The sequence below is a fragment of the Megascapheus bottae genome, chromosome 16 (assembly GCF_031878675.1).
Source record: "Megascapheus bottae isolate mThoBot1 chromosome 16, mThoBot2.hap1, whole genome shotgun sequence".
Classification (NCBI taxonomy): Eukaryota; Metazoa; Chordata; class Mammalia; order Rodentia; family Geomyidae; genus Megascapheus; species Megascapheus bottae.
The window spans coordinates 4,736,128-4,762,295 of NC_143524.1; the positions used below are offsets into that span (position 1 = coordinate 4,736,128).

General features: G+C 57.5%; 3 protein-coding genes across 3 annotated transcripts; all 3 read right to left on the bottom strand.

Moving 5' to 3' along the window:
- Positions 1 to 226: 226 nt before the first annotated feature.
- Cnih2 (cornichon family AMPA receptor auxiliary protein 2) lies at positions 227 to 6,258 on the bottom strand. The gene is made up of 6 exons (XM_090348669.1): positions 5,912 to 6,258; positions 2,000 to 2,068; positions 1,548 to 1,595; positions 1,235 to 1,347; positions 1,000 to 1,143; positions 227 to 856 (listed from the first exon to the last, which is right to left on the bottom strand). Exons 1-6 carry the CDS (start codon positions 5,990 to 5,992, stop codon positions 829 to 831), a joined length of 483 nt encoding a protein of 160 aa, XP_090204795.1. The 5' UTR covers positions 5,993 to 6,258; the 3' UTR covers positions 227 to 828.
- Positions 6,259 to 6,896: 638 nt separating this feature from the next.
- On the bottom strand, positions 6,897 to 15,340 carry Rab1b (RAB1B, member RAS oncogene family). The gene is made up of 6 exons (XM_090347315.1): positions 15,224 to 15,340; positions 13,704 to 13,776; positions 13,133 to 13,228; positions 12,941 to 13,036; positions 8,365 to 8,496; positions 6,897 to 8,282 (listed from the first exon to the last, which is right to left on the bottom strand). The coding sequence occupies exons 1-6, from the start codon at positions 15,235 to 15,237 to the stop codon at positions 8,088 to 8,090; spliced, it is 606 nt and encodes a 201-aa protein (XP_090203441.1). The 5' UTR covers positions 15,238 to 15,340; the 3' UTR covers positions 6,897 to 8,087.
- Positions 15,341 to 15,841: 501 nt separating this feature from the next.
- Positions 15,842 to 24,257, bottom strand: Klc2 (kinesin light chain 2). Its single transcript, XM_090347316.1, has 16 exons — positions 24,098 to 24,257; positions 23,331 to 23,615; positions 21,154 to 21,384; positions 20,983 to 21,052; positions 20,274 to 20,496; positions 19,705 to 19,792; positions 19,515 to 19,616; positions 19,262 to 19,435; positions 19,051 to 19,150; positions 18,493 to 18,542; positions 18,330 to 18,397; positions 17,816 to 17,924; positions 17,586 to 17,744; positions 17,391 to 17,515; positions 17,142 to 17,199; positions 15,842 to 16,751 (listed from the first exon to the last, which is right to left on the bottom strand). The coding sequence occupies exons 2-16, from the start codon at positions 23,562 to 23,564 to the stop codon at positions 16,668 to 16,670; spliced, it is 1,875 nt and encodes a 624-aa protein (XP_090203442.1). The 5' UTR covers positions 23,565 to 23,615; positions 24,098 to 24,257; the 3' UTR covers positions 15,842 to 16,667.
- Between the last annotated feature and the right edge of the window lie 1,911 nt (positions 24,258 to 26,168).

The window sequence follows — 26,168 nt, forward strand, 5'->3', positions numbered from 1 at the left end:
CCTTACCCTTGAACCAAGCCTCACTTCCGTTTTTCTAGAGATTAACTAGAGATAAGAGTCTCAAGTCCTTTTTGTTCCCCAGGCTGGCTTTGAACCTCGATCCTCAGATCTCAGCCTCCTGAGTAGCTAGGATGACAGGCGTGAGCCACCATGACCAGCTCCCTCCACAGTCTCTTGTCTCACCTTAATTTCATCGAGCTTTTCCCCAGCAGAACTGGGACCCAAGTGTTTTCAGTAGTTTATTCATATTTTGTCACAAATGGCCGGGGAAGGGGTGCCGGACTCCTCCAGGCAACATAGAAAATCGGTCCAAGAGACAGGGTGGCTTGGGTGGGGCAAGTAGAGACAAGGAGCTAGAGAGACCCTGGGGAGGGGTGAGGGCAGACTAGGGGTTGGGGCTGCCCCCTATTGAGCCTGCTCATTCCCAGTGCAGAAGCTCCCCCACCTGTAGGGGGAGCCTCAGGGCAGGGGTTGAAAACTAGGGGCAGCCCAGAAGTTCCAGGGTCAAGCTCTGCTTTTGTGGCAGAGCCCAAGTGTCCCCCGAAATGAACAAGGCCAGAAGTCCCACTCCTTCCAGGAATGACTGCCATGCCTGACTGAGGGCTGGCAGAGGAGCCCCTGCCCCTGTATAGAGCTCTGCCTGCCCTAGTCTAAGGGGAAGGGATCTGAAGGCAGGGGAGAGGACCCCGCAGCAGCAGTTTTGGGGGTGGGGAGGCTGGAGGCACCAGTGCCCCTCAGTCCCCGGGGCTGAGGCCTCTGGCCAGGGGCAGGGCTGGGGGTGCACAGGCGTCCGGTCCGTTCTGGGCTCGCTCCCTGGCCGGCTCCCCCTTAGAAACTCACCAACGTATAAACCATACTGTGGAAAGAAAGGCGGTGAGCCAGAGTCCTGCGCAAGCCTGGCCCCCTCCCGCTCACACCCTGGCTGTCCTCAGTCCCCAGGGCAAAGAGCAGACTTGAGATTGGCATCCCCGGGATGCCTGGCTGGGGCTGGAGCCTCACCTGTACAGGTAATAGAAGAAGGAGAGCAGGTAGAAGGCGAGTTTGCACCAGGACTCCTTCTGGCAGTAGTTGAGGATGTCAGCATTCATGATGGAGACCGCGTCATACATGACCTCAGAGCCGTCCGCAGGACGGTGGAAGTACCTAGTGCATGGGGACAAGGCCTGAGTGCCCACGGGCACGGCAGCCCGCCCCCTCCTCCTCCTCCTGTCTCCCCAGCCTGTGCTGCCCTCACCTCCAGAGGTGGTAGAAGAGGAGGGGAATGTTGAGGCCCAGGGTCACCCACTCGGCTGCACACAGAAACATCAGACAGAAGAGGCCATGGATGGAGTATTCTGGGACCACCAGCTGGGGAAACGAGGGTGACAAGTCAGCGGCCCGGGGCCAGGGCCTCCAAGGCTCCCAGAGCAGAGGGGAGCTGGGCTTTGGGGGGGGGTACTGGCCCCCCGTGACCTCCCCGGTGGCAAAGAAGAGGACAGGCCGGCTGGGGCCAGCCCGGGAGTGGGGCAGTGTGGGCCGGGGGCCTCCTCCCCCTCCCTGACACTGACCTTCCTCAGCAGGCAGCAGATGCGTTCGATGTTTTTTAAACGCTCGCGCTGTGGGGGAAGGAAAGGGCCGTGACGGGAGTGGACGGGCGAGGGACAGGCGCAGCGCCGCCCCGCGCCGCCAGGGGGCGCCCGAGCCTGCTCCGCGCACGCGCACGCGCACGCGGCAGGGAAGCAGCCGCACGGTCCCCATGGCGACCGTCGCCATGGAGGGGCCTTCACCCGCGTCTCCGTGGCAACGGCCCGGAGCCTGGCAACGGGCCGCCCGTCAGGAGCCCAGAGCCCGCGCCAGGTGTTTGCTGGGGGGCGGGGACAGAGGGTAAGGGGCTGGGCCACCAGTCCCCACATGGCACACCGCCCCCTGCCTTCCACAGCCCCATCCCCCTCTCCTCTCCCACCACAGAGGGAAAGACAGACGGACGGACACACCTCTGCACAGCACATGTATCACTTACTGCCCGCGCTGGATTGCCCTGGTCGATGGGGTTCTTGAAGTCGGTCCGCAGTTCATCAAAGGCTATGATCTGGGGAAGGCGCGTGTGCCCATCAGGTGGAGGGCAGGAGCCCATGGCCCCAGTGCCCGTCCTTCATATGTGGGGTACAAGGGGGCTTGATACAAAGTGGAAAAAATGAAGCCCAGGGAGGGGAGGAGCCTGGGTCAAGGTCAACAGCCTACTTTGGGACCGTGTCTGCCCAAGACACATCTCCTCTCCACTGGGCCATGTGCTGAGCACTGGAAACCTCCCTACAGGCTGGGAACCATATTTCCTGTCAGGGAAACACTTCCAGGCTTCCGGGAGGAGAACTCAGAACTAGGCTCCAGGTGATCAGGGCTGTGGGGTACGGGGTGCACGTGGTAGGGTTCAAATTGACTCTGAATAGGTGTTTGGTGAACAATGGGAGAAAAATAGTCTAAGCACTGGAAATAGCAAATACAAAGGCACAAGGATTGAGAGAACAGTCAAGAAGCTGTGTATTCATGGGGTTTGGGTGCGAGGAGAGGGGGAAAGAGAAAGCAACATGGGGATGGCTGCATCAGCAGGCCTTGACATGGATGCCCTGAGGCCACACCAAAAGCTTAGGCTTTACAGAAGGGTAATGGGGAAGATGGGTGCTGGCATTCCCACCTGTAATTCTAACTACTCCGGAGGCTGAGATTTGAGGATTATGGTTCAAAGCCAGCTTGGGCAGGGAAGTTCATGAGACTCGTATCTCCAATTAACTACTGGAAAACTGGAAGGGGTGCTGTGGCTCCACTGTGGATGAGTGCTAGCCTTGAGCAAAACAGCTCAGGGACAGTGCCCAGGCCAAGTTCAAGCCCCATGACCGACAAAATGAAAAAATAAAGGGGAGCCATTGATACAGCAAAGCAGGGTTGTTAGGTAACATCATGGCTATCCTTTAAGGTGACAGACATAAGAAGCCATCCATCCACTGGGCCTTATTAGCTCATGAATGCTCGCAAAAACCTAAGGACTTAATATTGTGTGTGCGCGTGTGTGCGTGCCGGTCCTGGGGCTTGAATTCAGAGCGCAGGCGCTGTCCCTTAGCTTTTTCACCTGAAGGCTGGCGCTGTACCACTTGAGAGTTCAGCTTCATTTGTGGCCTTCTTACTGATTAGAGCTGAGTCTCATGGAATTTCCTATCTGGACTGGCTTTGAACTATGATCTTCAGATCTCGGGCTCCAGAAGTAGCTAGAATTACAGGCAGGAGCCATGAGCACCTGGTTTCTTTCTTCTTTCATTTTTGCTTTTTAAGTGAGAAAGCTGAGCCAGAAGCTGCACACTTGGTGTTTAAGCAGGCAGGACTGTAACCTACACAGTTAGAGGACTAACTGCTTTGTCATACTCGGGCTGGAACAGTGGAGGACTGCGGAGTGTCTGGGGAGGAGTTTACAGTGGTTTGAATGAGGAGGGTGGTAGCGGATGTATTCTAGAACTCTCCAAGCCAGGCTCCAAAGGTGGGAAGGTAAGGCAGAGGTTCCCACGGCGCCCCCTGTGTGCGAGCCTGGAGAAGGCAGTCCTCACAGGTGGGGGGGCTCCTGAGCGAGCAGGTGTTTGGGGGTTGAACAGGGGAGGAGCTAGCAGGTGATCTGGAGGAGGTGGACTGCAGGAGGAGCCTGCTGCAGCCCCCTCCCTTCAGCTGCAGCCCTAGGATGAGGCAGCAGGGCCCCCCACCCCCAAGCCTCCGGGACCCCAGAAGGCTCAGAGGGAAAGAACACGGGCTTCCTGGAGGGAGCTGGGGCCATCTGGAGCCCCTCCCCCAACCCTCATTGATCTGGGCAGCTGCCTGCCTGATAGCGCAGCAACAGGGTCCAGCAGGGAGCGGAAGGGTGCCGTCTGTCTGCCCCCGAGCTGGCATCACCAGCAGGCGGCGGGTGTCACGCCTCCCACCCCCCCCCCCAGGCTGCCTGGCGCTGACTCAGCCCCCCCTCCCCCGGAACAAACAATCCCCCACAGTGACAGCTGACAAGCATCATTCACTACCAGGGTTGCCTAGCGACCAGTGGGGTCCGGATTCGGGTTTAGGATGGGATGTGGGGGTCCGTCCTGGCGGGAGAGGACCGCATCTCCTATGCCCCCCTGGGTGGACTCGGCCTTGCCACTGTCTTTGTAAGCCCCCTGGATAAAGAAACAGGCTGGGGAACCGTGCCTTGCTAAGATCACCCAGCCAGAAAGTCTGAGCAAGCACAGCGCTCACACAGTAGGCTCTCCACAGGCCATGGCACATAGTAGGCGCCCCACATTTGTTGAATGAACAAAGGTGCTAAAGTTTAGGCCTTCTGCTCAGCCTGGCAATGCCCAGGACTAAGTCCATTTCTTACGACTCCTTGACTCCTGCAGCCATCCCGAGGCCAGGGACTCCCCCTCAGAAACTGACAGCCCTGTGTGTGGAGACTTGCTTCTTGCATGCCAGGAGCTGCGTAGCCTGGGTTGTCTGACCTGTGTCCACCCTGATCCCCAAGTTCCTTTCATTGCCGGAGGCCTTCCAGCACCCAGGTCACCGGGCTGCCCCGGCCCTGGCACGCGGGACAAAGCTGAGGGCAAGGGAGAAGGGAAAGACAAACAGCAAGGGGGCAAAATAAGACCCAGAGCGAGATGGGGTGTACCATTTGGAGGTGTCTGCAGGGACTTGCTCCTCACACAGTAGGGGTACAACCCAGTAAAAGAGCCACATTCTGGTTACAGAGAAAGGGGGGATGGCAAAGAGTCATGGGTAGAGTTCTGGAGATGCATAGAGCAGGGAGCAAGTTCCAGGAAGAGAGAGGAAGTAGAGAGGAGAAAGAGGAAGGCGAGAAGATGGAAGGAAGGATGGGGTACAGGGAGAGAGCTAAGAGCTAGGCAGGAGGACTCCCCAAAGGGAATGGAGGATCAAAGGTGTACGCAGAGGGTGACAGCGGCAGCAACCGAGAGACGTGGAGGGCATGGGATGGGGCAGAAGCCTTAGCAGGGAGAGGAGGGCTGTCCCCAACAATAAACCCCAGGAAGGCTGGAGATGAAGGGGGCCAGGAAGAGGAGGCTTTTGAGGAGAGAGGAGCCAGGGACATTCCAGAGCAGGTGTGAGGCTAGGCTAGGGTGAGGGCAGACCTGGGGGGGGGAGGCTCAAGACAAAGAGGATGTGGGGGCAGGAACAGGAGGGAAGCTGAAAAGGGAGAGGAAACCTGGGGGTTTTACCCAAAGTGAGCAGGCACATGGGGTCTAGGTTTCTGATGAGGCTTTGGAGTCCATCCCTGCTCGGTGTGTGTGTGTGTGTGTGTGTGTGTGTGTGTGTGTGTGTGTGTGTGTGTGTGTGTGTGTGTGTGTGTGTGTGTGTGTGTGTGTGTGTGTGTGTGTGTGTGTGTGTGTGTGTGTGTGTGTGTGTGTGTGTGTGTGTGTGTGTGTTGGGGGGAGGGGTTGGATAGGGGAAGGGTTAATGGCTCCAAGATGAGCGGGTCCTGTAAACAGATGCAGTTGCCATAGCAACCGGCACCATCACTCTGGCTGGAAAAACCCACAAAGGGTGTGGGGGGGCGCAGCAGCAGACAGACAGACGACTGCCCGACAGACAAATGGGGGCGGCTGGATCGGGGAGGGCAAGAGCAAGAACAGTAATTCCAGAATTCCACCAGGCACCCCACGACTCGATGGGGCCGAGGAAGGGGGTCAGGGACCGACTGACACCCTCAGACAGGCGGGGGCGGAGGAGGAAGGGGGGCCTCAGCGAAGGAAGTCGACGGGGGGGGGTGTTAATGGGGGTGAACAAAAGGCAGCGGGTAGGGGGTGGCGGAGTGGAGGCTCCAAGTTTCCCCCGGGCTGTGGGCCCCTCCGCGCCGCGCCCTCCCGCCCCGAAAGCCCCCTGCCCTCCCCCAGCCCGAGCCCAGCCTTACGTGCCAGATGACAAAGAAGATGAGGGAGGCGCACAGCACCAGGGTGAGCATGTAGCAGAACGCGGCGAAGGTGAACGCCATGGCCCCCGCGCCTGGCGGCGGCCCGGGGGGCGCCAGCGCGGGGTCCGGGCGCAAGGGGACGCCCCCCGGCCCGCGTTCAGGGCCGGCCGGGCATGGCCCGCGGGACTCGGGGGACGCGGGCGGCCCGGCCGGGACCGGGGCCGCGGGGCCGTGGAGGGCGCGGGGCGCGGGCCGGGGAGCTCGGGGGGCGCGTCCGCTGCCGGCGGCCCGGGCCCCGCTCGCTCATCCTGCGATCCCTCGCCCGCGGCTCCCTCGCTCTCCAGCCCGCGAAGCCGGCGGGGCGGAGCCGGGGGCGGGGCCGCCGCGCAGCGGCCTCGGGCGGGGCTGGGGCTCCGCGCGCCCCGCCGCCCCCCCGCCGCCCCCCGGGTCGGCTCGGCCCAGCCCAGTCTCGGGACACGTGGGCCCGGACGCACCCCTCCCCGTCACCCTCGGTCCGGCGGGGCCCGCACTCCCGAGCCCTCACCCCGCGCCCACTTGGCGGCGGCCGGGGCGGCCGTGGGCGCGAGGGTCGGCGCCGGCGCGGTCAGAGGGCAGGGGCACCTGGCTGGAGCCCCCGGGAGCCGGGAGGGGGCTAGAGGGGCGCCAGCGGGGGGGCCATCCGGAGGCTCCTCCCGAGCGCACGGCCCGCTCCGGGCCCCGGGGCGCTGGCAGCGGCTCAGCAGGTTCTCGCTGATGGCCGCGTGCCCGCCTCCCTCTGACAGATCCGACAGATCCGTGCTGGGCCCTCGGGGACGCCCACGGCAGCTCGGGCCTCGGCGGCTCTCCTGGCCCCGGTATGTGGGTCAAGGGCTTTCACCTGCAACTCCAGGACACAGAGCCTCAGCCAGGACCCCCGTGCCTCGAGTCCGGCTCCTCCTCCACCCCAAGACAGACAGGGCCCACAAACCACACTCTGCAACCATGCTTCCTTGCAAAAACCCTTGGCTCTTCCAAGGGCCAGTGGAAATTTATTATTTTTAATCCTTCCCGTCTTTCCCCAAGTGGCTTTTCCTTGCACAATGCCTGACATGACACCAGAGGGGAGAGGGGCCCCTAAGAGGCAGCCCAGGGATTTAAATACACTGGAGAGGACAGGGCAGGAGTGGGTGGGACAGGCAAGAAGAGACAGCACTGAGAGGGACATGGCTTCTCAGGTAGAGACCAATGGTTGGTTTTCTGCAAGAAGCTGTGCTGGAGGGCAGAGGCCGGGATCCTGGGTGGGAAGAGACAGCAACACATCCCCAGCCCTGGAATGCTGCCACACTCCCCAGAGAAGTCGCGGCAGGATGAGGCTCTGGCCTGAGGCTCTCGGGATGAAGGAATAAGCCAGATGTGCTGCCTCAAGGAACGGAGATGCTGGCAAAGTGAGGGTTAAGGCTGGTGCCAGGCCTCTGGCACGGTGGGCCTTCCGCCTCCGCCTGCCTTGGGGACAAAGGGGCACAGTGGGCAGGCATTGCATGATGGGCCTGGCTCTGGCAGGGCAGGGGGAGGCAGGAGCAGGCTCCCTCTGTGATGGAGGCACAGGCCCAGCGAGGCTGCCCGCCCACCTACCCTAGCTGTGCTCAGACCCCACTGCAGCTGGACGGCTCAGGCTGTGAGTGTGGGAGGGGGAGGGAGGCAGGGGAATGGCTGGGCTGCTGGGGCCCCTCAGCCTCCATGCCCATCCTGAGGTCTGGCCAGGGCCCTGGATCTGGACACCCTGGCCACTGAATGCAGCCAGGGGCAGCAGAGGCCAGGCAGGCCCTCAGCTCCTGGGAAAGGGAGAAAAGAGGAGGAGGGAGAGAAACCCAGTGCAGCATACATGGAGGTGGGGAGACAGACAGTGGAGCCCTCATTCCAAAGGAAGGTGAGTGGAGGGGCGTCTTCTCAAGGTACCTAGAGGCAGCAGCAGATCAGCCCCGTGCCCCCCCAGCCACAGGTCCTGTGTGCTCTCCCTTGGGGGCCCTGACAGAACCAGGGCTCAGGGCAGCAGGCAAATGGGCCAAAGGGAGATGGGGAGCCCAGGACACCCCAAAGCCACAGACTCAAATGCCCCAGGAGAGGGAGAGGCATCTCCTGCCCCTCCAGGGCATCATCCGGAGAAGGCATTCCCTCCTGTCCCATCCCAGGGCCCCTCCTAGCAACAGCCACCGCTCGCTGGTTTCACAGGGGTGCTGTCGATCTTGAGGTTGGGCCGTTCGCCCCCGGAAGCTGCCCCCGGCCCCATCCGCTTTTTGATCTCGGCAGCCATGGTCATGAACGCCTGCTCCACGTTGGTGGCATTCTTGGCACTTGTCTCCAGGAAGGGGATGCCCAGAGAGTCTGCAAACTCCTAGAGAAAGAGGGAAGAAGGGAGAGGAAGATGGGGGACAGCAGCACCCGTGCCGCCCCTTGGCCTGGGCCAGCCTGCTCACCTTGGCTGTGGTGTTATCCACAACTTTCTTGGTGGTGAGGTCGCTCTTGTTGCCCACCAAGAGCTTATTGACGTTCTCGCTGGCATAGCGGTCTATCTCCTGCAGCCACTGCTTCACATTGGCGTAGGATTCCTGGAGGCCCAGGGTCCACAGTTACTGCAGGGCCCCCTCCCCCAAGGCCTCAAAGCACCCTCTGAGGGAGGGGCACTGAGCTCAGACACCCAGAGGAACACTCTTGCTTCTAGGTTTAAGCTTTTCTCCTTGTGGGGTCAAAGAAACCCAGCCCCCAAAACTGGGTACCGTGGTTCACACATGAAATTCTAGCTACTCAGGAGGCTGAGACCTAAGAAGCATGGTTCAAAGCCAGCCCAGGCAGGAAAGTCCATCAGACTTTTATATAGTTAGCCATCACAAAGCTGAAAGCAGAGCTGTAGCTCAAGTGGTAGAGCACCAGCTTTGAGCACAAAAGCTAAGGGAGCGAGGTGCTGTGGCTCAGGCCTGTGATCTTAGCTACTCAGGAGGCTGCAATCTAAGGATCGCGGTTCAAAGCCTGCTCAGGCAGGAAGGTCTGTGAGACTTTTATCTCCAATGAACTACCAGAAAACTGGAGGTGATCTACAGCTCAAGTGGTAAAGTGCTAGCCTTGAACAAAGGAGCCAGGGACAGTGCCCAGGCCCCAAGTTAAAGCCCCACAATATTCTCTCCCTCCCTTTCCCTCTCCATTTCTCTGTCTGTCTCTGCCTCTCTGTCTGTCTGTCTGTCTGTCTGTCTGTCTGTCTGTCTGTCTCTCTCTCTCTCTCTCTCTCACACACACACACACACACACACACACACACAAGCTAAGCAACAGAACTCAGAACCCAGGCCCTGAGTTCAGGATCAAGATTTGTACTGGCACAAAACTAAATGAAAACCCAAACAAAAGATCAAGCCAGGCACTGATGGCTCACGCCTGTAATCCCAGTTACTTAGGAAGCTTAGATCTAAGGGTCGTGGTTCTAAGCCAGCCTGGGCAGGAAAGTCCACAAGAATCTTATCTCCAATTAACCACAAAAACAGCCAGGGTTTGGATCTACGGCTCAGGTGGTAAGCACTAGCCTTTAGCACAAAAACTCTGGGACAGAGCCCAGGCTCTGTGTTCAGGCCATAGGACTGGCGCCCCAAAAAACTAACAAAAAAACCCCACACAGCCTAGCTGCTGGCCAGCAGCCCCAGGCTTGCAGGGCATCCAGTTGTTTCCTGCCTATGTCTGTCCTGGAGCCTAACTCAGGGGCCTAATATATACAGGACACCAGAAGGGCAGACAAAAAGAGGGAGGGAAAGGCAGACAGGAACACACAGGTCCCTGAGAATCACCAAGCCCCATAGTGGCCTTAAAGTCCCTTTAAGGGTTTTGAGGTTTTGGGTTTTTTCCAATGCTAGGACTGAACCCAAGGCTTCACACAGGCTAGCCTGAGCAACCCCCCCCCAAACACACACACACACTGTCCCTTTAAGCGCCATGGGAGCAAGAGGGTCCTCAGAGGGGGACGGTAAGGAAATGATGTCCTGGGCACAGAGCTGAACATTCATCCTACTTCTGGCACCAACGGTCTCATCAATGGGGCACAGATGCTGCCCACAGCTTGACATCCCAGACAAAGGACAGCACTCAAGCCCCAGCTGCTTTTCCTTCGCAGAGGCACACTGGTCTCTAACGTATACTTCCTGCCATGCCCCAAGCTGGGGACTTCAACTCCGGCCGGCCCCAAGGCATTCAGGGAACAGTGGAGGAACAGAGCAAAACATATACTACAGGAAGACAGTGAGAAACCAGTGAGTGCCAGGACTGATACCAGAGGAGCAGACAGCTGGCAGAGTAAGGGGGCAGAGTGTATTTGGGGAGTGGGGAGAAGGAGGAAGGCCAACACTCAAAGGGTCTCAGCATGGCTAAGACTGGGATAACCAGGGGTTCTCTCTCGACGAACAGCAGAAAAATGTATGATCTGCAAAGACTGGGCACAGAGTGAAAGCAGACCAGCAAGAAGATGGAGACCAAGTGGGAGATGGTTGGAATCATCTAGACAGATGCTAGAGAGTGTGGTGGGAAGCAAATAGGCTTGGAGTCAGGCTATGCTGGGTAAAGCCCAGGATCCGTCAATTACTGTGTGACCTTAGGCATGTCACCTGACCTCTCTGCGTTTTAGTTTTCTCTGTTATATAAAACAGCACCTCTGGCAGGGCTGTTGTTTGTGCAAGAGAATGAATGCAGGCCTGTCTCAAAACAAGTGCTTAATTAGCAAGAGCTACTATTATCCTCATCACTGCTATTATGAGGGGACAGTTTTGAGATGATGGGACAGAATAAAGGGGCCTTGAGGCTGATGGGGGAGGAAAGTTTCTGTCAGGCCCACAGGGATGACATACAGAGATAAGGATCCTGGGAGACAATGGGAGGGATGTGAGACCAGGGCTGGGGACAGCTGAGTTCTGCAGATGGTCTGAAGCTCAGGAGGGGTGCCCAAGGGCAGAGAAGGAGTTGATGAAAGCCAGGAACATGGGTTCCAACTCTGGCCATTACTGATGGAGAGACCAGGGCAAGTTATATAACCTCTCTCCAAGAAGCACGGCTATGGCCATTTGGCTCACTGGGTTAAGACTGTGAAGATCCAGGGCTGAGAGTGTGGCCTAATGGCAGAGTGCTGGTCTACCACGCACAAAGCCCTGGGTTCAATTCCATGGTACCACATACACAGAAAAACCCAGAGGTGGTACTGTGGCTCAAGTGGTAGGGCGCTAGCCTTGAGAAAGCTCAAGAACAGTACCAGGCCCCGAGTTCAAACTCCAGACTGGACTAAATAAACAAATACATGAAAAGACTGAATATCTAACTGGAAGCTTGTGGTTCACGCCTGTAATCCTAGCTATTCAGGAGGCTGAGATCTAAGGTTGGCTGTTTAATGCCAGGCCAGGCAAGAAAGTCCATGCCTATCATCCTAGCTACTCAGGAAGCTGTGATCTGAGGATGTCAGTTCAAAGCCAGCCCAGGTAGGAACATTTGTGAGACTCTAATCTCAAAGTAACCACCAAAAAGCCTGAAGTGGAGCTGTGGCTCGAGTGGTAGAGCATTCGCCTTGAGCAAAAAAGCTCAGGGGCAGTGCCCAGGTTCTGAGTTTAAGCTCTAGAGCTGGCATGAATATACAAAAAGGGTGTGTGTGCGAGGGCCTAGCAAGAGTGGCTCAGCAGTAAGTAGAGGCCATGAGTTCAAATCCCAGTACCACTACCACCAAAAGAAAAAAGGCATTTTGAAGGATGTGACAGTCCGTACACTATAAGATATGGAAAGATGGTTTTGGATGCCACATTGCCAGTGACATGTGATTGAAGGCACCATGGAAAACAGAGGGCACTGGACCACTGCTTATACTGGGCCCAGTGCTCAGGGCCCCGTTACTTTCTTGGCTAAGGCCTTCTAGTTGCTCCCCTCAATGTCTTCACACAGGAAGCCACAGGCTGAGCACAGAAGCCAACCTCTAACTACAGCCCAACAACACACAGTGCCTAAAAGGTACAGATCCAGAATAAGATGCAGCAGAGGAGGTATAAGGATTGGTTCTGCCAGTCCTCAGGAAGCTCCATTTCTGCGGCTCCTTTCCTTGTGGAATGAGTTAAGAGTACAGTCACCTTTCCAGGAAGCAGGGAAAAGATGAAAAGCACAAAAGGAAGCAAGCAGCAATAGTGGGGGAAAGTGGCTCATGCCTATCGTCCTAGCTACTCAGGAGGCTGAGATTTGAGGATCACGGTTCAAAGCCAGCCTGTGCACTAAAGAACCTGAGATTCTTATCTCTAGTTAATCACTAGAAAATGGGAAGTGGGACTCTGGCTCAGGGGTAGGGTAGTAGCCTTGAGCTGAAGAGCTCAGGGGCAGCTCCAAGGCCCAGAGTTCAAGCCCCATGACCCACAAAAAAAAAAAAAAAAGGAAGCAAGCAGCAAAACCTAAGCTTAGTTGGGTGTCAGTGGCTCATACCTGTAACTTCTTGCTACTCAGGAGTCTGAGATCTGAGGATCACAATTCAAAGCCAGCCAGGACAGGAAGTCTGTGAGACTTATTTATTTATTTAGTGCTAGTCCTGGGGCTTGAACTCAGGGCCTGGAAACTGGGTTCTCTTCAATTAACCACCAAAAAAAAAAAAAAAAAAAAAGTCACCACCAAAACTATAAGTTGTGACTTAAGTGTTTAAGTACTATACTAGCTTTGAGCAAAAAAGCTACAGGACAGAGCCCAGTTTCTGAGTCCAAGCTCTAGCATCTGCACAAACAAACAAAATCCTGTAAGGTTATCCATATGCAGGGGCCTCAAACCTATAATGGTAGCCAGTTAGGAGGTTGAGATCTGAAAATGGAGGTTTGAGGTTTGAAGCCAGCCTGGGCAGACAAATCATTCAGTGGCTCAGGTGGTAGAATACAAGCCCCGATTGAAAAGTGCTGAGTGAGAGCACAAGGCCTGGAGTCCAAGTCCCAGAACTGGTATACAAACAACAACAACAAACGCTCAAGGTTGAAGAAGCAAAGACAGAGAGGGGAAGTTCAGGAGTACCTGGTCAGTGACATCATACACCACAATGATGCCATGAGCCCCCCGGTAGTAGCTGGAAGTGATGGTCCGGAACCGTTCCTGACCAGCCGTGTCCCACTATAAGACAACAGGAAGAGGGGCAGGTCAGCCTCGTGGCACCTCATCCTCAGGCACACGCTTCTGTCTCAACATCTGGAGAAAATCCACACTCACAATCTGAAGCTTGATGGTTTTGCCGTCCAGCTCGATGGTCCGGATCTTAAAGTCCACCCCGATGGTGCTGATGTAGCTCTCCGTGTATGTATCATCCTGAAAGTTTGGTGCCAATGAAGTGGCCTGAGTGAATGGGCCTTGAGCCCATTTAGAAATCTTCCCCCCAGCCTCCTGCCCCAGATGGGCTCCTATCTGCCAAGCCCCAGTTCTGAGCACCCCAACTTGCCAGTCCTGTGCCCTTGTTCTGACAGGTCCTAATCTCATTCTCTTTTTTGGGGGGGGGGTGTTTGCCAGTCCTGGGGCTTGAACTCAGGGCCTGAGCACTGTCTTTAGGCTTTCTCAAGGGTAGCGCTCTACCATTTGAGCTACAGCACCACTTCCAGCTTTTTCTATGTGGTACTGAAGAATCATGCATGCTAGGCAAGCACTCTACCACTAGGCCAAACTTCTGGTCCCTGACCTCACTCTTGGTTCCCAGGTCTTGCAAATACTGTGCCCTGGGTTGCCCCTTTTTCCCTCTCAGCAGCAAGCCAGGATCCCACATGGATGGTATAAGGGGCTTTTTACTCACAGCAAACCGAAGGAGCAGGCATGACTTGCCTACGCCCGAATCACCGATCAAAAGCAGCTTAAACAGGTAGTCACTGGAGAGAGAGGATGAGAAGTACAAAGGAAGCAGGGAGTCCACCTCATCATCTTGGGGTGACCACTAAGAATCCCCCAGCACTGTGAGTCACGCTTTGGTTTGGTGCTCACCAGATCCTTCTACCAGTTCTGGAAAGAGAACTTCCAACAAGCTAGCCCACAAGGTCTTTAGCCTGCTGATTGTGCATTCCCACTCTATAGAGAAGGAATCTGAGGCACAGAGAGGACCTGACTTGCTCAGAGTCACAATCAGAGAGACAACAGAACTGGATATCCACCCCCCCGATTCCTGATAGACTCCACGGCTCTGAGCAGGAGGTGCGATATGGGGAAGCCACACTCTGCCTTGTGAATAGGTGAAGGCCCAGAAAAGGTTTCCAGGCCCAGCCCGAAACTATCTAATGAAAAATCTACCTGGAGAACGTGTTATGAAATCACCAACTAGGGGTAATCCATGAGTGGCAGGAACAGTATTTAATACTGAGCTGTATATGGATGGCTCTGTGCTAAAATACTTCAAATGCATCCTCTCATTAAACCCTTACCACATTTCAATGAAGGCAATATCATTTCTAACTCATAAGAAAACCAGGAGTTAGAGAGGGGAAGTGACCTGCCGTGTTACCCGCCTGAAAACTCTTAACAGTCTACTGCTTCCTTTCTCTATTTCCCCTCCCCGTCCTGCTGAGCTTCACTCTTCTCCAAGGAAATCTGAAGTCTGGAGCTGGAGAAGAAAAAAGGAAGTGGCAGAAGAGGAAGAAGGCAACTGATACTTGGGGAACACGAGAAATGCAGGGCGCGAGCTGTGGCCACCTACCCGCAGCGAGTGACCAAGAAGCGCGGCGTGGAGGACTAGAGAATCCCCCTGCGCGGGGGACGCAATTCTACATTCACCTAAAATTCTCTGGCAGTGTGACAGCAGGGGAAAGGGAGAGCAGGTGGCGCTGGAGGCCGGAGTGAGGAGGACAGGGGAGCCCGCGGGGCACGCGAACCAGGGGCTCCCGGGGCCTCCCGAGAGCTGTGTCCAGGAGAAAAACAGGGGCAGAGAAGTTCACGACCCGACCGAAAGTGCCTCAGTCTCAACTCGAAGCCAGAAACGGTCTGCGGGCTCGAAATCGCCGGGTTCGTGGTCAAGCAGCAGCTGGGGAAACTGAGGCCCGGGAGGCCGGCGCGGCGCCCGACCCGAGGGCCTCGCGCTTCGAGTGCCGCCCTGCAGGCCTGCGCCTCTACACCCCGGGCACCAGGACTAGGGGTGTCAAGCTGGGGTCCTGGGGACCCCCCAGGAGGAGGAGCAGAACCCGGATGTGAGGGGGGAGTCAGCGGAAGAGAGACCCGGATGTGGGGGGCGCCGCGCAGTTCTGACCCAGACCAGACAACCACAGTAAGCGTGCGGCCCCGCACTTGGGATCGAGGCTGCGCCGGACGGCGCGGGCGGGGCTCACTCACTATTCGGGGTTCATGGCGGCGGCGGCGGCCCGCTCGGTGGCTCCCTGTCGGCTCTGCTCCGCCTCCCGTTCCAAGATGGTGGCCGCTCCGCCTTAGATGCCCCGCCCGCATCGCGCAGGCGTAAACACTCTCGACTCGGGTCGTGCCGCGCTGCCTTCCGGAACTTGTAGTCTCCCTCGGATGTCCGACTAACTTCCCCCTGCGCAGGCGCAGCTCGGGGAACTCGTGCAGCCACGCGCCCGTCGCTGGCGGCGCACTGCCTTCTGGGGCTTGTAGTCCAGTCTTTGGGCTCAGGCAGCGGGGACCATCCCTGCGGTCCCCACCCTCCCTTCTACCCATCTGGCGGGTGCGAGCTCAAGTCGGCGCTGGGCTCAGGCACGTTCCACGTCCTGCCCCGTCGACTGCATTGGCAGGACCAGTGACAAGTTCACGTATGCACGCGGGTGGTTGTTGGTGTGCTGGGCCCTTTTAAGTCACCCGCAGCCCCCGGATGTCACCACTAAACTCATCTGTATTACGGAGCCGAGCCCATCAAAGGCGGACTCCTGAATCCCAAAGTGACCCCACCCCAACTGGAGACGCTGGGGCCGCGGGCCTCCGCTTCAAGACACGCCTGGCTCAGATTCAAACCGTCTTTATTTCTACAGCAACATCTGAAAATAGAGAGCGACCACCCCAGCCCACCTCTGGGGCAGCCCCCCTTGCCACTGGGGGCCATCGCGGGCCCTGGCGAGAAGCTGCGGCCCGAGGCGTGGGATGGCTCGACGCGGTGCCCTGGGTGGGGCCGGGCGGGGCCTGGGCAGGAGGGGCAGTGCCTAAGGCCGGGGTGCAGCGCAGGGCCTCTGTCCTCGGGTACAGGGGCCAGGCGGGGTGGGCACATCCCTCAGAGGCCAGGGGCACCCTTTGGGGAGGCGCTGCTCTGAGAATATTGAGCCTGGGCGATACCACCGCGCGGAATGGGAGTGATTAAGGCCTGGGTGGCACCACTGGGGAAGGATGGACGGGGCTAATGGAGGCCCGGAGAGTACCGTGGATTGAAGGAAGGGACACGGCCAATAACTTATTTCTTTATATACAGAAGCAACGGCCGGGGACGGAGGCAGGAGCGCTGAGAGGGGACAGATGCTTAGTGTTTTTGACTCTGGGGTCTGGGGTAAGCAGGCCATGAAGGGGGAGTCTCTATATTGGGAGACTCCGGTCAGCCACTACCGCTGACCCCCCAATCAGGAAAGGGGGCCCTGCTGAAAGGAATAAATAAAGGGTAGCGCTGGAGCGGGCAGGCTCGGCCTCCAGGGCCCAGGCTGAGATGATAAGGGAGGAGGTTACCCTGAGATTGAACAGAAAAAATGGGTCCTTGGGAGAGACGGTGGGTCAAGCAGCAGGCCCATGCGCAGGGCTGGGGGTGGGGTGGGGGGCTGGGTAGTCTCTGGCTGCCCCTTCAGGATTAGCCCACAAGGGAGCTTCGTCGGGAGAGGTCCATGGAGCTGGAGCTGAGGGTGCGGCTGTCAGAGAGACCTGTGCCTCCAGGCTGCGGGCAGAGGGGCAAGGAGTTCAGCTCCACGCTGCTACCCCTGTGCTTGGGGGACCCTAGGCCAATCCAGCCAGGCCCTCGTGGAAGCCAAATATGAATCCCAGGGACTGGGCAGAGGCAGTAATGGCCCAAGGCTACTGCCCGTGCCTGCCTCCAGCCACCTCCACTGGCACTGACAGCTGGAATTGCACCCCAGGGCAGGGGTTGTGTACCCCACTTCCTTCTCCCTGCTGTCCAGCCCAAAGCAGATTGAGACAGGGACAGACTCTTTGCTGGATGACAACACACACCAGAAGCTGGGCAGGAACACATGCAGACCTGTGTCCCAGGGCTCTGGGGCAGGGCCTGGGCCTGGGTTACCCAGTGCCATGTACCCCAAACCCCTACCTGGACTGGCTCTTCCACACTCTTGTTGAGGAAGTTGAGGGAACTGGCCCGTTTCATCCTAAGGGAAAAGAACTCCTGAGCTTTGCCCGTGGTGGGACGGGGTGGGAGTGGAAGAAGGTTGGGAGGGGGAGGGCCAGCAGATAAAGGGAACAGACTTGGTGGTAGTGGTGCCAGAGGTGGGGAGGTCACCTGGGGCGAGCAGGTTAGACTTGGGTCAGATTGCCTGGGGTCGCTGGGTCTGGGGCTCACCTAGGGTTAGGGGGCTCCTGAGGACCACCTCCCTGTAGCTTCTTCACCAGCATCTCACTGCTGCGCCTTAGGGCATCCCGGAGCTTTCCAAAGGAGCCACTGCGCCGTAACGAGCCGCTGCCATCCTGTGGTGACAGGGTTGTCACTAGGCCACACTGGATACACTAGCTGCGCCATCCCAGCCCCCACACTCACCCCGCTCCACTCGGCTGCAGGCCCCGCCTCCTCCACATCAGACTCAGACCGAGGCCCAGAGCCTCCAGCCACATCTCGGCTGCTCCGGCGGTCTCCTCGCCCACTACCACTGTCCTTCAACAGTTCCACCACCTTCGTCTGGCTGGCAGGGTCCAGGCCCTGGGGAGAGGGCAGAGCACATCAGGTCCTGACTGAAACACACACAGGGCCTCTCAGGTACAAAGCCTCACCTGCTTGCGGCTTCGGCTAGCACAGTCCTCCAGCGTATGTGCCGCCTCCAGCTTACCCTGGCGTCGGTACAGCGCCCCCAAGCTGCGCAGGGTGGTATTGACTGTGGGGCTGTGGATAGCAGTCAGGATGGTCTCAAATTCTGTTTCCTCAGGCACCAGGGGCTGTCTGACACCCAACCTACACCGGGCTCCAAGGGACCACCAAGCCAACTAGAATCCTGCCCCTTCTTGTATATACCCCACCATATGCTAGACCCACTGTCTCCCCTGTAGGACCCTCATGGGCCCTCAAGGGATGCTGTCACCAGGATCAAAAACTGGGAGACCCAGGAGAGCACAATCCTGTCCCCAGTGCAGAAAGCCCTCTTGAGGCAGGTGGCCTGTGATCTGGGCCTTGAACAATGAGTTGGCAGAGAAGAGATTCAGAGGCTGAGATGATAAGAGTATGGAGCCTGAGCTTCCCCAGCTAATTCCCTGCTAGCCAATCTACCTGAATGCAGCCTGTTGCCATTACCTGTCAACCTTACAGGCCTTGTACCAGCTACCGTATTCCCCGTAAGGGCCGCTGTCCCGGCGCTTATCCTGGGGGAAATAATAGTTGGGGGTGGTAGAAGTTCTCCCTCCCATCCCCATATCCCAGCCTCATACCCTCCCCTGACTCCTGCCCATGGAATTACCTTGCTCTCCTCCCGTTCCTCTGCATGCATCCAGATAGGTTTATTGTCCCCTGGGGGAGGAGAGAGGAGAGTGTCACCAGCCTGCTTCTTCAGAATGGGCTGGCCACAGGATTGGAGTCTGGGGAAAGGGACAGTGCCACCAGGAAGGACCAGGGTTGGGCTTTGTTGAATGAACAAGAAACAGACTCAAAACATCACTGACTGACCCTCCTCTGGACACGCAGATAACAGGGCTATGTGGAGTGGCTTGTGGGTAGGGCAGGACCACTGACAAATACAGAGCCTTACACACCTTAAGCCTGGAGCCCGTAACTCTGAGGAGGCATGACAGACCAGGTTCTGAGAGATCAAGAGGAAATGACCAAGGACCACAACACTGATTCCCAGGAGACCCCTGGGGTTGGTTGCCAAGATGCGTGCCAATCAGGGCAGCGAGTTACATGTGAAGTTGAGCCACCAGCCGGACTCCAGGCCCGGGGACCTGCCTGGCTGAGGTAGTGCCATGTGTAAGCGGCCCACGCTGGATAAGCTGGAGGGGTGTGGTGGTCATGGACTCACCATTGACAGAGCCGAACTCCTTCTCATGAGCACGGGTGAGGATCTCCTTGTACAGGGTCTCTGCATCCTGGTACTTGCCCTGTTTCAGGTAGCAAGAAGCCTAGAGAGGTAGGGTAGGGCCAGGAGTGTGAGCAGAAAGCAGGGAGCTGAGCTTTGTCCCCCTCTCTCCCTCCCCACTGCCCAGCCTCTGTCCTACCCCACCCCAGAGTACCAGGTTGTTCTTGGTCTTGGCTACGTTGGGGTCATCGGGCCCAAGGCGTGTGGCATAGATCTCCAGTGCCCGCCGGTAGTAGTATTCCACCTCCTCCGCTTTGCCCTGGTTCTGGCACAGCAAAGCCAAGTTGCTGAGCTGCTTGGCCACATCTGGGTGAAACTTGCCCAGGACCTGGGATGGAGAGTCAGTGGCTGGGTTCAGAGTGGCCTGGTATCCTGCCTGCCCCACCCACAGCCTTATCTGTTCCCACCTTCTCCCGGATCTCCAGTGCCCGCTTGCACAGTGGCTCTGCCTCTTTATATTTGCCCCGCTTGCCATACAGAACGGCCAGATTGTTCAGTGTTGCAGCCACCTGCAGGGAGGAGGGGAAAAGGAGGGCATCCTGATAGGGTGCCACTACGGGTGAGGGTGCCCTTCCCATCCTCCAAACCCTTCCTCACAGCTGGGTGGTCCTTGCCCAGCGTCTTCTCCCGGATGGCCAGAGCATCGTTGAGCAGGTGGGCAGCCTCCTTGTACTTATTCTGGTCCCTAGGGGTAGACATGCAGAGACACCTTCCAGCCCAAGGCCCAGGAGTTCCTTTCGCTGCTGACGAGTGGGCATGGGGGTGACCAAGCTGCCCAACCCCCAGCAGCCCCAGGGACACTGAGTAGGTTTCTACTTTGCCAAGGTCCTACATCCTGCCCACAGTCTCAAGCCGTGCACAACTTCAGTGAGTGCCCTGGCCCACACCACTGCCCTGTTGTGTTTGATCACAATTTTTCAATGCCTCTACTCAAGCCTGGATGCCTAGAAATGTCATGCTGACTGCTCAGGACCCTGGCCTGGTCACATGCCACCCTGATACTCACATCAGAAGCTTTCTCCTCCACTAGACCGGGTTCTGTTTTATCTACGGCCCAGCCCCCTTCTCTTTCTACTGCTAAACCGCTCTTGGAGCCAGGGCCTGGCCCCAGACCCCTGAGGGGGGTCAGGAAGGATGCGTCTTCAAACGTGGGCAGAGGAGCTTACCGATAGACCAGGGCTAAGATGTTCAACATGGTGGCCACGTCGGGATGGTCATGGCCTGACGTCTTCTCCAGGTCCTCCAGGGCCTGCTTGCACAGGGGCACAGCCACTTCGTAGCGGCCTTGGGAGGCGTACTGGATCACCAGGTTGTGCAGAGTGCGGAGCCGTGCTGGGATCTCATAGCCCCCATGCTGGGCTGCCACATCTCCTCCTCCAGGGCTGGGGGCTACAGGGTGGAGGGCAGGCGATTAGGTCATCTTCCCACTGGGCTGGAATGGCACGTATGCCAGCTTGCCCTGGGCAAGTCACTAACCATGCTGCTTGTTTCCCTGTTTACAGCATACACCTCAGTTTCCCCCCACAGTGGGTCAGATCACGATTCTAATACTTAAAACTGTCTGTCACAAAAGCAAGTTCCTTACCTCCAAGCCTCAGCTTCCCCATCAGTGGGGGGGGGGCCTCCCATAGACGTTTAACATCACAAATTAGGCAAGTACTGCTGGTTCAGCTCTGCACTACAAATGTCAACCCTGACCCTCAGCCAGCACTCTAGACCAGAGATCAGGGGTATGAGATGCGACAGGAAAGACCTGCCTTTTACTCTCAAATGTGCTGTGACATTGTGATGAGAAATCCACAACCTCTAGGTCCCGAAGTCCAAGAACTCACACAACCCCTTTCTCCCAAACCCAGAGTCAACTGCCATCCTCACCTGGGCTCTGTTCATCCTCGTTGGGGAATAGGTCATCCAGAGAGTCTTTGGGGACGTCACTCTTCTCCTCCTGGGAAGGAAGACAGGGTGTCAAGAAAAGTGGCATAGGTGGCCAGTGGGCCAGGTGGGAGTTGAGAAGCCACTCCAGGCTCCTGGCTAGGGTGGGCTCACGTTGGGGGAAGCATCCTCATCCAGCTTGCGAATCTGGCTCATGAACAGCAGGTGCTGCTTCTCCTCTTCCAGCTGGGCCACTGCCTGCTCGCTGCGCTGCAGCTTCTGCTGTGTCCCCGCCAGCTCCTCGCGCAGCCACTGGTTTTCCTGCACCAGGCGACGCACCTGAGCCCGCAGCTTCTGCTTCTCTGACTCCACGGCCCCCAGGTGGCTGGATAGTGCCAGGATTACCTGTGCAGCCAGCCGGGTGAACATCAGAGCCCTGGCCACCTCTCAGCCTGAAACCCCAGCCTGGGCCTCCAGGGACCCATGAGGAATCAGGCCTGGTCCTACCTGTGAGGGGCTGCTGGGCCGAGGAGTTCTCCCTTCCTGAAGGGAGATTCCCTGCCATGCCCCAAGCAGACCATAGTCCAGAGCTCAAAATCAGGTTTGACTAAGCAGACAGCCATGCATGGGGAGACCTCTGAGCCCCCAGAATGTCTCTCCCCTGGAGGAGCCACAAACACTGTGCCACTGCTACCCACCTAGGGCTAATTGCCTAAAGAACCATAACATGGCCGAAAGGCTATAGAAAGAGATCCTAACCTTCAGCACTCTCTCTACCTTCTGCAGCTTCCAGGAAGACTGGATAAGGGACTCAGCCTCAATCCCAACCCGCTCTGTACCCCTGCTTTTCCTCTCCAGCTTTCACTCTTTTCCTGTCTTGGCGCCTTGGCTCGGCCTCCACACATGGAATCCAGGGTGCAGGGTCACTTCTGCCTCGTTCTAGTCATGCCCTTTGTTCTTCCCCGGTTATACACTGGGCTTCACTGTCAGCATGCACCGTGCTGTCCTGTCCCCCATCTGTGAGGAATCTGCAAGGTGGTGGCCTAGCATAAGGCCCAGCAATCTAGGACCCTAAACTGATTAGTTGATTAGCACATGTCTTAGGTGATAGGTGTTGTCAAAACTACTAGCTTTGGAGGAGAGAATGTGCCTACGCAGTGGCTCTGACAAGACTATCACGACTCCCTCTCTACCCTGGTGTCTGCTGGACATCTCATCTGCATATAGTCCCAGCACCATAAATTTTGGGGTCACCAAATAGAATCAGCCCACTCATCCCTGAATTTGCATAAAACACAAGCCAGGGAGTTTCCCTGTCACCTTTCTGTCCTCACTTTGTCCCCAGGTCCTGCTGGCCCTACCTCCAAAACATCTAGTATTAGTCTCCTCTGCACTCATGGCCATCAGGTTAGTCCAAGCTGCCATCTCCCAGTTGAATTCCGGCACTTGCTGCCTACTTCCATTCTTAACTCACTAACCTTTATTCTCCAAATCTCACAAAGGTAGCATCTCAAATCCAAGTTAGACTATGTCACTTTCCTACTTACAAGCGTTCCAGAAAAGGATTCCTGATTTCCTGGGAATAAACCCCATGAACTGACTCCTGCCATCTGTCCCTCTTTCCTTTGCCATGAAGAGGAAGTTCTATACATTCACTTTTCACTTCCCCTACAAGGTTTTTCTTACCTCAGGACCTTTACATATGTAGCCTTTCTCTGCCCCCCCTTCCCCTAGACTTTTTTTGGGCAGTGGTGGGGTTTGAACTCAGGGTCTGGACGTTGTCCCTGAGCTCTTCAGCTCAAGGCTACTGCCCTACCCCTGAGCCACAGCGTCACTTCCTCCCCTAGACTTTAAGGTGACATTTTACAGTGTAGCCCAGGCTGCATCCAACTCTTGTCTTCCTGCCTCTGTGTCCAGACTGCTGAGATTACAGAAGTGTATTACCACATCTGTTGAAGGCAGCACTCTTGTTTATCTTGTTGGATCCTGCTTCCTTAGTACTAACACACTGTTTGGCACATAACAGACATTTGATAAGTGAGACAGTTTAATGAATCAATGGGTGAGAGGTTTGTGGGGAAGTATTTCTTTAAGAATTTTCTTCCTGTTCGAGGCTACCTGGTCTCCTGTTGGGGGAGGGGGGCAGCGGGGCTGAGATCTCTTCTTGGGGGCACCAGTGCTCATAGTCTCCTGGGGGCAGGACTGGGAAACCTCCAAAATGCCTCCTTTTCTTCAACGTAATTATTTTGGCTCTAGCATGGGCTTCCCAAGACCCAGGTGGGTCCCAGTCCAGGTCCTGTTTCTACATCAGCAGGATTGCTCTGTGACCTCCCAGCTCCAGAATGACCTACCTGGGCCTCCCCCAGCCCCAGCTCGATGGCCTCCAGAGAGCGGCGCAGGAGGATGCAGCGCTCCTGTGAGCCTGGCTCAGCCTCGCCACCGCCGGCCTCAGGAGAAGCCAGGGGAGCCAGCAGGGCGCGATGCTCTCCGCGCAGAGTCTCCAGTCCCTGGATGACGGCCTTGGTGCCCAACACGATCTCATCTTGGCTCAGCTTCTCCTCCCTCGGAAGCACCATCGTGGCCATGGTAGTACCTGTCCCCTGTGGAGGCGAGGGGAGGGCAGGCGGGCGCCGGGCCTAGGGCCACACCGCCGTCCACCCAGCTTGGGTAAACACCGACTGTCCCGTCCCCAGGGCGCCCGGGCTCCCCGGACGGCAGCCCGCACCGTGCCAGCCTCGGCCTGCAGGCGGCGCGCCAGCCCCGCCTCGGCCCGGGAGACGCAATGCGGTGCGGCCGGTGAGGCTGGAGCCGGAATCCGCCCGGACCACCCGCTCTCGGCGAGGCTCCCCGGAGGCGGGCCCCGGCCGCCAGCCCCCCGCGCCCGGCCCCTCCCCGCCGGCCGGCCGCGCCGCCCCCCGCGGGCCCCGGAGACCCCTCCCACAGGCCGGGGCCCGCAGCCCCTCCCCAGGAAAGGCCAGGCTCGTCCCCCGGCCCCCGGGGCCCCGGCCGCGCACAGGCCGCGCCCACGACGACCCCTCCTCTTGGCCCCGCCGCGGCCCCTCCCCACTTTGGGGCCCGACCCCCCCCCCCCGTTCCGACCCAATCAGCCCGCGCCGACCTGCGCCTGCTGCTCAGGCCCGGCTCCCGCTCCGGCTCGGGCTCCCGCCCCGCTTCACCCCGACCAGCCGCGGAGTGCGGGTCCCGCTGCCTCCATCCCGCCGGCTTTCCCAGAAGCACTCGCGCAGTCTTAAAGGTGAAGCCTCTACCTCGGCGGTGTCGGAGGGGGCGAAACACGCTCCAGCGGGCCGCTGGCCGCCTTAAAGGAGCGCGCAGACCGGGCCGGCTCCGCGGGCGGGGCGGGACCCGGGAGGGGGAGGGGCCGCCGCGAACTTGGGGCGTGGGCTTGCTCCCGGCACGCGGGGTTCCGCGGCTCTGCGAAAGAAATGCCCGGAGGTTCTGGCGTGGAAATGCTCTGGAAGCAGCTCACCCAGTGTGGCAGACGGCGAGGACAGCGGGGGAAACGGAGGCACGGGACCTCTCGGACCCTTCAGGGTCCAGAGCATTCGCTGTTGTTTGGGGGCTTGGGGCCGCACACATGCGAACAGTGCTCACGAAGACGGGTTGAGTGGGTGCTGCCACCGCCTCTGTCTGGTAGATCTAGGTCGTGTGTCTTTATCCCCTTCTCCCGAAGAAAAATCTTTCTTTTCGTTCATTTTTTTCTTCTCTTCCTCTTTCGTGGATTTTTTTTGTTGTTGTGGGTCATGGGGCTTGAACTCGGCCCGGGCGCTGTCCCTGGGCTCTTCAGCTCATGGCTACTGCCCTACCCTTGAGCCAAGCCCCACTTCCCGTTTCCTAGGGGTTAATTGGAGAAGAGAGTCTCAGGTCCTTTTGTGCCCCGGCTGGCTTTGAACTTCGATCCTCAGATGTCAGCCTCCAGAGTAGTTAGGATCACAGGCGTGAGCCACTGCGCCCGACCTTTCTTTCGTGTTTTTATTTATTTTTTGAAAGCATTGGTATCAGGGCTTGAACTCAAATCTTTGCAGTTGCTTGGCAGGTGCCTTTACCACTTGGGCCACACCTCCAGCCTTTCAGGGGGAGTTCCTGGACTTTAGGCCACTTCTGTGGACATGGAGATCAGTGCTCCTGAGTATGAAAAGTCTAGCAGATTCTACCGACCATATTATCAAGACAAAGTTATTGTCTGGAGCTTATGATGGTGTCATTTAAAGCCCAGATTAGGTGACACCTCCCCCCCCCAGTAGGCCCTTTGGGACCCTCCTCTTCTAAAGGGCTTTATTAGTCCTTGCACACACTCACTTTCTTTTTTTTTTTTTTTGCCAGTCCTGGGCTTGAGCTCAGGGCCTGACCACTGTCCTTGGATTTTCTCAAGGCTAGAGCTCTACCACTTGAGCCTCAGCACCACTTCTGGCTTTTTTCTATGTATGTGGTACCGAGGAATCGAACCTGGGTCTTCGTGCATGCTAGGCAAGTACTTTAACCACTAGGCCAAACTCCCGGCCCACACTCACTTTCTTTACCGCCTGTATTGCCTTAATATTTCCAACATTTTTGTTGTTTCTTCCCATTTTTGTTGTCTGCTCACAAATTAGTGCATGGTGGGCAACGCAGTAGCATTTGGTAAACACTGGTTTACAAAAAAAGGTGTAAGGGAGGCCGGGAGTTTGGCCTAGTGGTTAAAGCGCATGCCTAGCATGCAGGAAGACCCGGGTTCGATTCCTCGGTACCATATACATAGAAAAAAGCCGGAAGTGGTGCTGAGGCTCAAGGGGTAGAGCTCTAGCCTTGAGAAAGTCCAAGGACAGTGCTCACGCCCTGAGCTCAAGCCCAAGACTGGAAAAAAAAAAAGTGTAAGGATACACTTACTGATCTTGATAAGTCCCTCCCAAACCAGGTTCTGGTCTGATTCTCTTTATCCCTGGATCCATACTGCCCCTAACCACTTTGAGGTGGATGGTTCTAGAAGGATGACTACCCTGAGGAGCAAAAGCTGCACAGTGAGGCCTGATGTCAGCACCCTAGCTGCCCAAACACCTGGGGTGTTTGTTTCTTATGATTAGAGTAAGGCTGGCTTCATACTCAAGAGTTCACCAGGCCCAACACCTTCATGGATCCTGACAATTCTCTATGTGCAAGTGACACAGGTGATCTTGTACCCTTAGCTTGAGTAT